The sequence below is a fragment of the Strix aluco genome, chromosome 11 (assembly GCF_031877795.1).
Source record: "Strix aluco isolate bStrAlu1 chromosome 11, bStrAlu1.hap1, whole genome shotgun sequence".
Lineage (NCBI taxonomy): Eukaryota > Metazoa > Chordata > Aves > Strigiformes > Strigidae > Strix > Strix aluco.
The window spans coordinates 1,025,598-1,039,605 of NC_133941.1; the positions used below are offsets into that span (position 1 = coordinate 1,025,598).

The 14,008-nt window shown below is 42.3% G+C and overlaps 1 protein-coding gene across 3 annotated transcripts in view; it reads right to left on the reverse strand.

Moving 5' to 3' along the window:
- Nucleotides 1-13,674, reverse strand: part of EEFSEC (eukaryotic elongation factor, selenocysteine-tRNA specific) — a 131,566-nt gene extending 117,892 nt beyond the window's left edge. For 2 of the 3 annotated variants that reach the window (XM_074836783.1, XM_074836782.1), the window contains exon 1: nucleotides 7,499-7,803. In XM_074836783.1, coding sequence (XP_074692884.1) covers nucleotides 7,499-7,784 — 286 coding nt within the window. In that variant the 5' untranslated portion in view covers nucleotides 7,785-7,803. Of the gene's footprint in view, nucleotides 1-7,498; nucleotides 7,804-10,243; nucleotides 10,337-13,585 lie in introns of those variants that run through there. The other variant, XM_074836784.1, reaches the window with a different exon arrangement.
- Between the last annotated feature and the right edge of the window lie 334 nt (nucleotides 13,675-14,008).

Consider the following 14,008-nt stretch of genomic DNA (forward strand, 5'->3'; position numbering starts at 1 on the left):
AAACAGAGAAGCATTAAGGGAACCAAGTTCATGGCTCCAGCAAGCTGAACTAGCTATTAAAAGTAGGTCCCATACATAAGAAACATATCATTCAGTTCATATCTAGCATCTACTAATTGAAGACAACTTCTAAATCAAACTGTAGAACAAATACAGAGGAACCTTATTAAGCCAGTTTGTTCATCAGTAGACCACTGAATTGCTAAATTGGAATATTTAGCAAGCAAACATATCCACCATCAGTAAAAAGATACTACTTCAAAAAAATGTGCTTTAAATTTATTTTGACAAGGCTGATTTTAACTGTAAACATGCTTCATATTTTACAGTAAGTTGTTCTAGATTTTATGCAGGTACTTGTAAGACTTCACTACATTAGCTGATATTTAAAAACATCTAAAAATGGATTAATAAAGCTTGACCACTCTCTCAAACAGCCTACAAAATAATTCCAAGCAAGGAGAAACATGAAGTAAAAGTGAAATGAAAGGGCACGTGGTTATTTGATGAATGCTTGCACACAGTATGATGGAACAAAGAAATTCTGTTTTTAAATCGATAGGAAGAACGATCAAACAGACTTAGTCAGCACAATTACAGCCCTTGGTTATGTTTTCCTGAGAAGCTGTCAAGTTTTTGTGTCAAATAATGAAGTGTGAATTAGCACGATTTTGTTGTATACAAGCAAGTATGCACACAAACACTCAAAAACTTTGTAGAAAAATCATCCTATATTAGCAAGAGACAATTTAACATTCAAACAAGGTTCAATAAAGCCACTCCTGTTTACAGTCTACATTTAAGATTGAAAATTCAATTATAAATCACATCTTCAGAACAAGATATGCACAATTAGGTTTTTTTAACTGAACACAGGAAACAGTACATTTCTGACAGGATTCTAACAAGTAGAGAATGTGATTATTCACTATAACTTCTGAGATCAGAAAACAATGAGTCTCCTGCTCCTTTTAAACTTTTCAGTCCATAAAAGGAAAGGAAGATTCTTCCTGCTTTGCTCTCTAACATTACTTAAGAGTTGTTGTATAGTTTAGGAGCTTGTTGAACCTGTGTCACTTCCATAGGGAAATCAGCTTCAAGTGAAAAAAGCAGAAGCAGGCATAGAAGAGAAATTGTAGCAGCCAAGTAGACTAATCTCACTGTCATATCACTCAAAACACATTAATATGCACAGAAAATAAATAATAAATGGAAAGTTGGAACCATTAAAGCTATGATACCGATAGATAAAAATTCCACATGAAGAGCACTATTTTAAAGTGCCCTGGTAAACACACAAAAATAAATTTCATTCTACTCAATCTCACACAACAAACCCTTCCTTGCTTTTGCTCAGTTATTAATGACATTGGGAAATGGGGAAAGAAATAACAATTGTGTGCACTAAATTCCATGGTACCCACATCACCAATTGCTTTAGAGGTTAAACTAGATAAACTTTCCATATGTGTAAAATCAAAAACCAGTGCTTTCTACGAGGACAGAGTCACACCACTCACACGCAACTTCAGTGAAACCCAGTTGTTTTGTCTCTCATTCGCATCTCCTGTAAGATAACACCCCATACGTTTTTACTGTTTAAGGTATAAAAAGCACTATCCAAACTGTAGCTCAAATAAGACTAACCTTCCTTAAAACACAGAGGATATTTTCTTTAGGGGTGGGAAGAGCAAGCCACAGTTGTGTTGCAAATCTCCACTGTTTGGATTCAGTGTCCGGTCCCTCCATCCAGGCTGACCTGTTACCCCAGTACTAACCACCACAATCCCCCACTGTAATCAAACACTGCCCTCTTGTGCACTGCAACATCGGCAGAAAAACCTGCACTTCGGGGCTTCGGGGGGATTTTAAAGCAGCAATATTTTTATACCAGCCGCCTTTCCTTTATGCATAGTTCCTTAATTTAAAAAGGGGCTTTCATTTTAAAAAGTCAATAAAATACTCTTTTCAGTTGTCAGGCAGGTATCAGGCAGCAGCCAAATTACTTACGGTGAATTTAAAAAGACACTGTTACAATTTCAAAAGAAAACTGTTTTCATGTACAGAAATAAAGTTTATTTGTTTGCATTTTCAATACAAAACACCACCAGCAATTTACAAGTACGATGAACCCAACAAGTTTAATAGGGTTTAGCAAACATTCACATTAGTGCTAGTTGAACCCTCCTGGCCCAGGAGTACTTCCATAACATCAACCACTACATAAAGGCTTGTGAATATGAATTACATTATATAAGCTGTATTTTTAACATTTTTTTCACCAGAGCAAGGTTCATTAATAATCCCACTTCAAGGTGGCAGCCAAAGTCCTCAAGACTCGCCCGTGACTTCTCTCTGACCAGAATGGCATCTGCCCAGCGACACAAGGCACTCTTACCTCCAGAGAAGAACATGGTTCCCTTCAACATGCGTACTCAACAGCAAGAGACCTCCACATAAAAATTTAAGTCATCTCTATATACACTCTACAGCTATAAAACTCTACTTGTTCACTTGCCAGGAATGGAAAAAATAAGAACTGTCATATCTTCACAAAGGTGTCAACAAGCAGAAGTTGACACTGACGGAAGCATATTTTCATGACAGTAATGCAAAGGTAACCCTGAGTTTACAAATCCTCTTAAAAGCTTACAACAAACTCAGCAAAACAACTAGTCTGTGATAAAAATACTTTTCTTTTTGTGCTATGTTAATCTTACAAATCTGCATCTGACTGAATTTGAATGCTGGTAGCAAGACATTTCCCTTGATCTCCCAAGACTGTTTTCATTGTACTCATTTGCATCAGCAAGACATGCTTTTGCTATGCTCATTTCCCCCTCCCCAAGATCTTGTGTAAGTTCAAAAGTCTTGGCCCCTCCAATGTATCAGGTATGAATTAATACCCTTCCTTAACAGAACACAGCAGCAAAGTGGAAACAGACACTTGCAAGGCAGTTTTCTTTGAAAGGAACTGCAGGGACAAATGGTGACAATGAAGCTCTAGTTATAAAGTAAAGAGGTCAAAGGTTCAGACAGGCATAAGGATTACAAAACTACAAGTTTGTCAGAATTTGCCCCCCCCCCCCCCCCCCCCCAGGTTTAGACAACCAGGGTCAAGCAGTAGCTTTCCAATTAAAACCCTATAAGGCTACTCTGTCCTTTGAACTTCGTAGGGGGGGGGAAAAAAAAAAAAAAGACAACTTTCTTTTTCAGAAGTTCTTTTGAGGACCCATCTCAAAAATCAAACAGATAAAGGGCATCTGACAACAGCTCACCTAAACCAAACCCTGCAGTATCCCTTCAGTGCCTTCGTGTGGGGGGGAGCGAGGATGAGGTAATCATGTTCTCCTGTATTAGTGTGCTGACCCTTTGTAGGGCATGAAATTAACCATCAGCAAGTAAAAAAATCTGCTACTGGTTAAACTACTTTGCTACGCAAAGTGGTCTTAAAATGAAATATGGGGATTGAATTTCTTCTGGCAGATTAACTCTTATAACCTCTCAGCAGGCATCCCTTACTGCTGAACTTGTTTGAGAAACCATTCCAGACCCTACTGGATGCACAGGTCTGCGGCACTCATGTAAAAGCAACTCTTATTTTATTTGGATGACGTTAACATCAGTTTTGTGGAAGAACAGAGCGCTGAAATTTAACAGGAGAACGGAAGCTTAAGACGACCCCCATAGGACTGTGACAGAAACTGCCCAGCTCAGTGTGAAATTTTAACAAGACACCACTTTAAATCTCCACAGCAGTAGAAGAAAGCAGTAACGATAAAATAGCAGTATTGCATTTTGCAGTCATTCCTTCAGTGCAGAAAGCAAGTGTAAGGCTGATGTGAGCGCTTCTTACTGCTTGTGACAAGCTGAAGAACTGACCCTTAAAATTCAGTTATTCAGGTTTGTTTTCTCTGTTTAGCAAGTCAACTACGAACAATTACAAATAGAGTATTTGTTCTGCTGCTTGATACATGATAGTTAGACAAGATCCTGCTAGAGCACAGAAGTCTTGAAATTATTGTAAAATAAAATGAGCTCTGTTCTTGCTGTTCAAAAGAGTAAGTCAAAAAGAAATAAAGGACACAGTCCAAGCCATACAGCCATCCACAACAACGTAATACCTTCCTGCTACATCAGACACACAAGAGTCCACCACTGAAGGATAAACCAGTACAGTTTAAATACAAATGAAAGCCATGATCTAGTAAGCCAAGTGCCTATCATTTATTCCATTCCAACCTTGACTATCACCTTCCAGCTCAAACTTTAAGAAAGCATCTTGGGTGGAACTGTCTGCAACATTTCCAATTCCCAGCATGTAGGTAAAAAAAAAAAATCTTTTGATTTAACATTTGATATGTTCTGTTTTCAAGGACAAGCTTTGCAAGAAAAATGTAGCCACACAGAATGAAATACGACTTCCATTTTCCATTCCATTTGGTTCCTGCTCAAATATTCTGCATTCATTTAATCTTATGGTATTGTCTCTAAGCAAGTATCTTGTGAGTGAGAAGTATTTGCAAGGTCAAGCACTACCTGGCATAGCATGACAAAAACACAATACTAAATTCAGCCATGAAAAACTCCACTTCAGGAATTAGCCAGATACAGAAATATGGTAAAGAACAGTAAAGAATGGTATCATTTAATATGTAAGTAGATTTATCAGCTTTGTACAGCAACGGAATTAACCCTTAGAGCACTCTAGGAGCACAGAAAAGATGACAGAGAGAGGATGGAATTGCATTAGAAGATAGCCTGGACACCACTGATGAAAATGGCACCCTGGAAGAGCTGAGATGATTGAAAAAAATACTGACTTCCCTTGTGAAGCCACTAAGTAGCTCCTCAGAAGGAACTCCTGGAGCTAATCGCCTCATGGGAGACCTGACTGAATAATGCTGGTGCTACCCAGCCACAGCAGACGTGTTCCCCTAAGATGGGGTGACTCAGGGGGGAGCCCACCAGTTTACACCATCATCAACAAAAAGAAGAGAGAGCTTCAAATAGTAAGAGCATACAATGACATTTTCACACCTGTAGCTTCTACTGCAAAAGCTGCATACACGACTAATGTACATGAGAAGGCTGCTTTGGAGCCCTCTATTGTCATTCCACCCTTCAATTCCTCACATTCAGCTCCTTTTCCCAAACCCCTCCTGCCTCTACTTTTTCTGTAGATTACCTCACATCTACAGCTATCATAGAACTTAACTTCAGAAGAGCAGTATTTTAAAGAGGTGTGAGAAATCTGAGATGCAGAATAGATACAGGAAAATAAAGTCCTTTGCACTTACATTTTATTTAAAAACCTTATATATAGAAAATCTGTCGTAACAGAGAAATCAGATTCCATCAAAAAGAAAAAAGAAGTAGCATTCTTGGTTGCAAAGAAAGTGCTTGGAATGGTGAGCAGCCCTCAACACTCAAGATTAGGAAGCAGATGAAAACAATCTAAATATCATTATCTGAGAGGCCTGGCTACCCATTTCTGAAGAGCTGGCAATATTGAAATATTGACACCTAAACACTGAAGGATGTATCCTGTTACACAAGATACACTATACTGCAGTTTGAGTTTCACCAAACCATACCAAAACTGTAAGCACTTAAGTAGTCCCACAGGCACAGATCAGGTTTTATCATCAAGGTTTCACCTTTTAAACTTGGTAGTAAAAAAAAAAAAAGCATCCACTATCAAGATACATCTATGCCATCAAGCAGAAAACTGAAAATTCTAAGTATTAACACAATACTGCATTTTGTCTACAACTCTTTCTTAATACACAGTATTGCAGTAAGTTATGCTAATCAAATGTTTTCACTAAGATACATAACCTGGTAGAAGTGAGTCTGACATGCTTCTGTGTCCGAATCACTACTTGTAAAGAATAATTTCTGTTGGAAAGAAAACTCTATCATGCTGTCTAGTCCACCGTCCCCATCTTTCTCCTCCCAGCGTGGCCTATCAATAAGGAAACCTGAGTAACTTACCCAGCCAATGTGGATAGCTGTGACCAAATGCTTTAAAGTTCTTCCTAATGATGATAGGAAGCAACAAGAAGTCTATGTATTAATCGCCGCAGAGAAGTGTTGAAGTGATCAAAAAATATGTTTTTGCCAAGTTTTCCCATGTCCCCTTCATGAGAAAGTTTACCTCACTCAGATTAGTTGTTTCTGGCAGAAAGAAATGTCTAATTACAGGTCACTCTTCAGTACATCCAAGAAAAGTTACCATTTGCCAAAGTAAACTTTGTTCTTTAGAAGATAATCAGGTGCTTACGATTACTTAAGAATGACAGCTTGATTGTAAAGTACAAAAGAGGACTAAAAGACCACAGGTTTCTGGAATTGAGCACACAGCCGCTCCTCCCTTGCAGCTGTGGAGCACACATTAATGGTACAGAGCACTTTACTGCTGGTGAAATCGAGAAATAAGTGTTTATTATCCTATCCAAAAGAAATACAAACAATACAATGCAGCTACTGCTAACACCATGTACAAATACTACATCTGCTCAAAACGGGGTTAATCATACATCATCAAAAGTAACTTGGTCTGAACCTCAGTCTAGCTGAGAAGAAACCTACTGCATTACAAAACTACCACCTAGTTGACATGAAAGTAGCAGAGGAAATGTATAGGAACTGAACTTTCCCAGGTCCCTGTAGTTGCAGTTTAATCAGTCTGTGACTGCTTTAACCACCTGCAGCTGTGGCTCCGCAATATCCTTAGTCAAGCACCAACCACCTCTTAACTCTGTTTACAAGACATGGAAGGGGGTTGTGCTATTTCTCATAGAACAAGGTGAACTAATTAAAACAAGCTCTAACACAAACCAGATCAACCTTCAGATATCATCTGCCAAGACTAAAATGCAGAGTTACTAAAACCCACAAAACTATTTCTAAACATAAGATTATCATGTCAGAACTCCCCAGTCTCTCCAAGACAAAAGTCCAGCAGCACAAGCGTGCCCAGCAAGTCCACCACGGCTCTCAAGCACAGGGAGTATCAAACTGACAGCTTTAACGAGCAAGAGAATAGATGTTAATACTGCCCTGAAATACCACAAACAAGGTCTCTGTACACAATGAAGAAAACCTTTTTTCCAGGTAAGTGTAAGAAAGCTGAGCAGGCCTGTCTGTCCAGAGAGCACCCAAAGAGCTCCCGTTCACACGCAGCTCTTCTACGGGGTATTTTATTTTGCGGGGCCATGACGAAGAAGCGTAACGCCGTCACCAGGCCCGTGAAAAGCTGGGACACCCCACACAGGCCTCCCCCTCCCCAGGCCCGGCCCGGCGGCCACTCAGCCCGCGCCCCTGAGGGACCTGCGTGCTCCCCGCCCGGAGAGGCCCCGGCGGGCAGGAACAGCCGGGCCCTCCCCGGGGGCCGGGGCTCTGCGAGGCACCGGGACGGCCCCGCCCCGGGGGGTTTCTCCGCCACCGGGGCGGGCAGGGGCGGCCCCCCCGGCGCCCCCCCCCCCGCCCTTACCGCCGATGATGGTGCGGATGAGGGAGGCGTGCCCCGGGCAGTCGACCAGCGTGAACTGCAGCTCGCCGGGCCCCGGGCCCAGCCGCGGCGGCAGCGCGGTGCGCAGGCAGGAGAAGCCCAGGTCCAGCGTGATGCCCCGCGCCCGGCTCTGCGGCGCCCGGTCGAAGGCGGCGGTGGAGCCGGTGGTGCTCAGCGCCCGCGCCAGCGCCGTCTTCCCGCTGTCGATGTGGCCCAGGACGCCGACGTTCACGTTGAGGGCGCGGGGCGCGGCGGGCCCGGCGGCCATCACGGCGCTGCCCCCGACCGGTCCGTCCCAACAGCGCCCCGGCGGCAGCGCGGGCCCCGCCGCCACCGTTCCGCCGCCGCCTCAGCCCCGGGCGGCGGGAAAGCCCGGCCCGTCCCCCCTCCCCGGGCCGGGTGGCAGCGCGGGGCCAGGGCGTGAGGGCGCGCTAAAGGGTGACCCAGAAAGGCAAGAGATTGGGCAAACTCATCGCTATCCCCGGAGCCGGCAGCCGCGCCCGCGGGAATGAAAACCCCGCCAACCAGCCCGGCCTCCTCCCCAAGGCTGCCTCGTCTAGGAGAGGCAATTAAAGCAGTTTTAGGAGAGGCAATTTAGAGCAGGTTGATGCCACACACCTGACAGCGGGTGCCCCTGCCCAGGTGTGGGCCTGGGGCTCATCAGCTCTAACTGCAGGAGGCTGCGGAGAGCCCCCTAGCGCAGGGGTTATCGGTTATTGTAACTGCCCCGGGGCGCCGGCACTTGGCCCTCACCCTGCCCCTCACAGCACACCGCCACTCTGCAGCTGGGGCACCCCCGCCCTGCTGCGGCTGGAAGCATGGGGCTGATTTGATTTCAAAGTCACAAGGACACTGCAAATTCACCTGAAAAAGCAGGTCAAGATTTGGATCATCTGCTCTTCTGCTTAATCACTAATTTTAGGTTTGCATAATTCATCTTCCTGTAAAAGTATATTTATGCTTTGTAGGATCCTTCCTAAAAATCTTACCTTTAAAGAATTAAGAATATTTTGAGTATTAACAGCTCTCCTGACAACCAGCAAAAAACCCCCAACAACCCACCAAAAACAACAGGTAGATGAGCACTGGAGAGGCCTGAGAGCATCTGAGATGCTAAAGGCAGGAGCACACTTCACCAGTTTAAGTCACTTGGCTTTACTGATAACCCAGGAGCACACAGGGCCGAACACGTTACACAGTGAAGCTTAACACACACACTCTGCATTTTCAATAGTGACTGCTAAGCAGCCCTAAGTACCATTTCAATTACAACAGCTGTTTACAAGCCAAGAAAGCGATACTGTGTTATGGACCTCCCATAGGTGTCCAACTAGACTAGACTTGCACTATATCCTACAGATTTTTTTCTTTTAGAACAGTGCTGTTGCTTTTTTGCTCTCCCTATACAGTAATATATATTGCTAATAGTACTTAGTATTCATATCTTAATAACTAATGAATGAGCCAGAAGTGGAAGATGACTCGCCTAAGGTTCTCAGCATCATGGATTTAGGCTTTAACTCCAAGCTTCAGGCTTTCTCTTACAAATAAAGTTGCTTCATATAACAATGGTTTCTATATGAGTTTGCAGAGCTTTAAAGCTAGGTACCAGTTACCCCTCCTTCCAAACACCCAGAAGTCAAGATGACAGAATGAATGACTCGGTGACAAGGGAAGAAAAAATAGCAGATATTCCTAGCACTCGGTGCTATTTAAGAGACACCTACCTCCCTAAAGGGAAGAAATGAACTCACAAGGAATACTGCCCATGTTAATCAGCTAACGAGTTAATCAGCTGCTTAAGCAGAATAGTTCTGTTTGATGGGAGCTCTGTCACGGGAGCCAAATTAAGCATAACGTCACTTTTCAGACCAAGTTCCCAGGCTTTGAATAGTTTCCTGTTAAATCATAAGGCTCATGTACACTTCATTGCCCCAAACGTCTCAATCTGTTATATCAATACATACTTGCAAAGGGAAGGGAAAGTATACATCTATTCCCATAAGAAAAGGCCCTACACAATTATAATCCACACAGATATCACTGTATTGTGTTACCTACCATTTAATTTTTTAGCATTAATTATTAGATGAGTTCAGAAGAAAAAGGTTGGATTCCAGATCTGCATTCTGAATCCAGAATTGCATTATCCAGCAGTCCTCCCAAAACATCTAAAATACCTGCCATTTTCAACAAGATTTGTCAAAGTATAGAGGTCTAAAAGCTTCTCTCTTGTGAAAACCAACAACGAAGTAAAGGAGATGCCCATTGCAATGGCCCACACAGTGCAAGAGCTGCAGCAGGAGCTCAGGTGTGACTCGTTTTGCTTGGACTGCCAATTTACCAACAAAACAAAGAACTGCATTTTGCTCAGACAATAACTAGAGGGATACTGGATAGAACTTATGGGACAAAAAAAAAAGATTTTTTTTTATAAGGAGATATAAGGAAAATAAAAAACTATAGGAAAATGGATTTAATTCCACTGCTCACATAAAAATGGTGACATTTCTTTTATAACCCTATACTCATAAATGGCCTACAAGAAGGACAGGTATCAGGTAGAAATATGGGTTTGTTCTTAATTTTCTTCCTTTAGACACAGCAAAGACTTGCAACTCTCTAGGTAGGAAAGGCAGTTGTCCTTGTGTAGTGGAAAGAAAAAAAAAATCCACACATAAATTCGCTACAATGCCTACAGTTTTGTTGTTATCACTGAGAACATACCTCTGTCTCCAGGATTCTGGAGTCTGTGGATCTGGTTTTGGAACACAGCACTTTAAGGCACAGCTCTTTTTAAGATCAGGGTGCACAAGGTACCTGTGAAATGAATACACTTACATCACCAATATGAAGGAAGAGAAATTTGATAAATACAGATATAATCACTTTTATTCAATGTTTAGAGAGGTCCATTCTGTTAGCTTACAAAGCTTTAAAATTAATGACAAATTTGGAAATTAAGAGATGCCATTCATTAAGATTCATCACTCCTATTGCTTTGATGATGAGTAGGAAAAATCAGTTTCTTTTGCAGGAAACAAAACAGAACACACACACCACCACCACCCCCACCCCCCCCTCAGCCCCGCTCTTGATATTACTAGGATGGAGAGGGGAACATGGCACAATGAAAGAATCACAACTTCTCCAGATTTTTCTATAGCCCTCATGAAGCAATCAGTTTATAACATCTAGCTGTTCTCATTGTTTCCCCATTAACAGACCATTCCCCTTCCCAGTTTTCTCTCCTATACTGAGTTTCTTCCTTAAAAAGTGTTCACTTTAATTACTAAAGTTTATGGACTCATGGGAGAAAGGGCAGGAAGTCAGACTTTTGGGATAGGGTAAAAATGTAAAGGTCATTCACACACTCACGCACACGTACTCTCTCTCTCTCCAAAAATAATACACTATTTGACAGTTTCAGGATTCAGCATGTCCCACTGAAATTTGAAAGCTTATGTGAAACTAGGCCACGTCCTGTAACCTCAAACATTTAGTCTAGGAAAACAGCTCTCAAGTCTCCAGCTCCCACCTCGGGTATCGCATGACGTCTGTGCCAAATACGAGACCTCAAACAGGGGGGCAAAAGAAACGTTGGTAAAATGAGTTGATTAAACCTGGGGAATAACAGTTCAGACTGTTAGTCACAGGTATTGTTTTTTCTGGTTAACTGGCTAGTGAAATATTAAATTATACTCGAAGCATCTATAACATGAGATGGGCAGAATGGTCAAACAACTTATGTTCCATCTGGTGGCATGGACAAAGGAGAAAGATGACTCATGCTTTGCAACAAAATCATTTTACCCTCCCCCTCGAATGTGTTAACTATTCAAAAGTCACAAAAATCATGTTAAGGTTGAGGTTCCTCATACTGATGCATCATAACACATCAGACATCAATTATAAAAGATCATTTAAGCTATTTAAGTTCAGTTCTAAACTTTCCAGTAGTTCCAGTTGTAGCCTGCTCTTTCTGGGGAATAAGCAATTAATCCTGTGTGGTCTAAAGGATTATTGTTTATTTTCCCTCACCCAAATGGACTCTTCACTCCCTCTTTAGCTGCAATTTCAGTGCGATGCTCAAACAACATATGGAATGAGTAAAACAATCAATACAATGAGCTATGCCAAACCATGCATAGCTTATGGATGATTATAAACCCTGTTAAGTAATACCAACTTGAGCAAATAAGAGGGAGAAGCCAGCCTCACATCTATCAAGCAAATAAGTGTTTACTGATTCTTTTTTCTATTGAAATATCCTACTGCAAATACAAACCCAAACCATTTTCATAACATTTTCTGCAGGTCCATACTGAAAGTGTACCTTCATCGTGGCAGTAGATTTTATTTACTGCACAGCAAAGATCACTAGCAGACTGAAGTTTTAGGCTCCACTCCAATTCTACTTTTGAGACATCATATTGGTGTAGACAAGCAATTAACACTTCTGTTTGTTACCCACTTTTATCAGGAAAAAAATCTCTGATTGAGTTAGCATTTCTAAAGTTAAAGAACTTTATGTAGCATATCTGATTTTTACCTAAATGGAATATTTTTATCCATCCTCTAAATTATGACGAACTGCAATTCTCTATTCCTGCTATCTACATTCCTATATATTGAATTTCACCAAAAAGAAATAAGCAAATATTATTAGTCTTTGAAATACCATAATCTCAAAAATAGGCCTAGCTGCAGCATCAAACAAGATAACATGGAACATATGCACAAATTTCAGTCTAAGTTAACAAATTACTATTTATTCACCCATCGCTAGCCCTTCTTAAAGGAGGGCCGTACCTAGCCTGGACCTCTTGTTAACAGTATCAGTGCTTTCAGAGCTCTTAAGAGACTTGCTAATTATTCTTCCAGAACTGGCAGAAACTTGAACCCTGACCAGACTTACCCACAACACTTGCGGCAGTTTAATGCACTAGAGAAATCAAAGTTGTATATTTGCTCTTTTACAAAGAAAAAAAGTCTGCAGTTCAGTATGTATTAGGCATTTGCGTTCTGTGACTAATACGACCCTGAGAGGATGAATAGAGTCCAATAGTATACATGCTTTTTTAATTATTTAAAGGATAGCTCCTATTTGTTAGATTCAAAAATTCTTAGCTAAACAGTTGTATAATAGGATACCCTTACAAAGGTGTCGAACTACATATGTGTGCAATTATACCGTAATTGCAATTTTAAACTAGATTATGTAAATATAAACTGACAGAAAAATTAACAGAAAAAGAAAGCAACAAATAGCAAAGTTGTTGCTGAATGACATTTGTAACAAAACTAATGGAAGCTCTTAGATAAAAAGGGAATGAATAGCATATATATTGTTCACCGGGCTTCTGCAAACTGAACCATAACTCCCATCCTTCCTAAAAGCCCCTCTCCTAGCTTGGACCATCACAGGACTGCCTTTGCAGTTCTCCCTGGCAGCGCATGGGAAGGCCCAGGTGGCACCATTCCTTTGCAATCCTGCATCATACCATGTTAATCCATTGGCCTTGAATGTTGAAGACAGCCATAGTTTTATAATCAAATACAGAAAACACGATATATCCATGGGAAGAGAGTCTCTTCTTTTTTGGGGAGAGATCTCAGTATCTACAAATAAGAAGTCACTGGAACTGCTCATTCCCAAATCCCTAAAATGTCGCCGTAAGTGACCTCCATCTCAAACACTTAACCATGACGTAAAACGGTGCAGCAGAATGAAGCTACCACAGTTAGGGGCTAGAACAGCCTAAAAGCTTTAGTGTCACAGGCCTGAGGAAACAAGGGTGAGGCCTGCAAGGCCATGAAACTACCTGTTGAGCAGGGGGAGTGTTTTTCCTCATTTCAGTAGGTCAAAGCTCAGGAGAAACATATGCTCTAAGTACAGCTTATGTCAAAGCCTCAGATGCTTACATAAAAGCTTTGGGCACATGGAATATAATTATTTTGCAGTTACACTGAAAGCTAGAAGTTAGCGAGCGATGCCGAGCAGGTAAGAGATCACCCATCTTTCTTTGACAAAGATTTAGAAGACACCCTTGGAAAGCCTCAACTTACTTCTGTAGGCTAGACCCAGCAGAGGCTTTCACAAAGCGTTGCTGACGGTTCCTGGCCCACAGCCAGCCGGCCGCGGGCAGCCGGGGTGCCCAGGACAGGGAGAGGGGCCCCCAGCACCACACCCGGCCAGGACACACCTGGGGCTCCCTCCACGCTGGCAGCGGGGAGCAACACCGGCTCCAGCCCCACAGCAGGTTCCACCAAGGCAGAAGGTGTTCACGTAGATGTGGCGCCAAGAGACCTGCCGAGCAAGAACAAGGCGCCTTTTCCCTCAACAGACCCCTGTGCTCGCCGGGCCCTGTACTCCGCAGCGCCCGCGCCCAGCCGGACCCTTCGGGGCGCCGCACACGGAAGCGGGTGGCCGGACCCTAAAAAGATGGACCCCGGCCAGTGACAGGCATGCGCCGCGCCCAATAACGATCG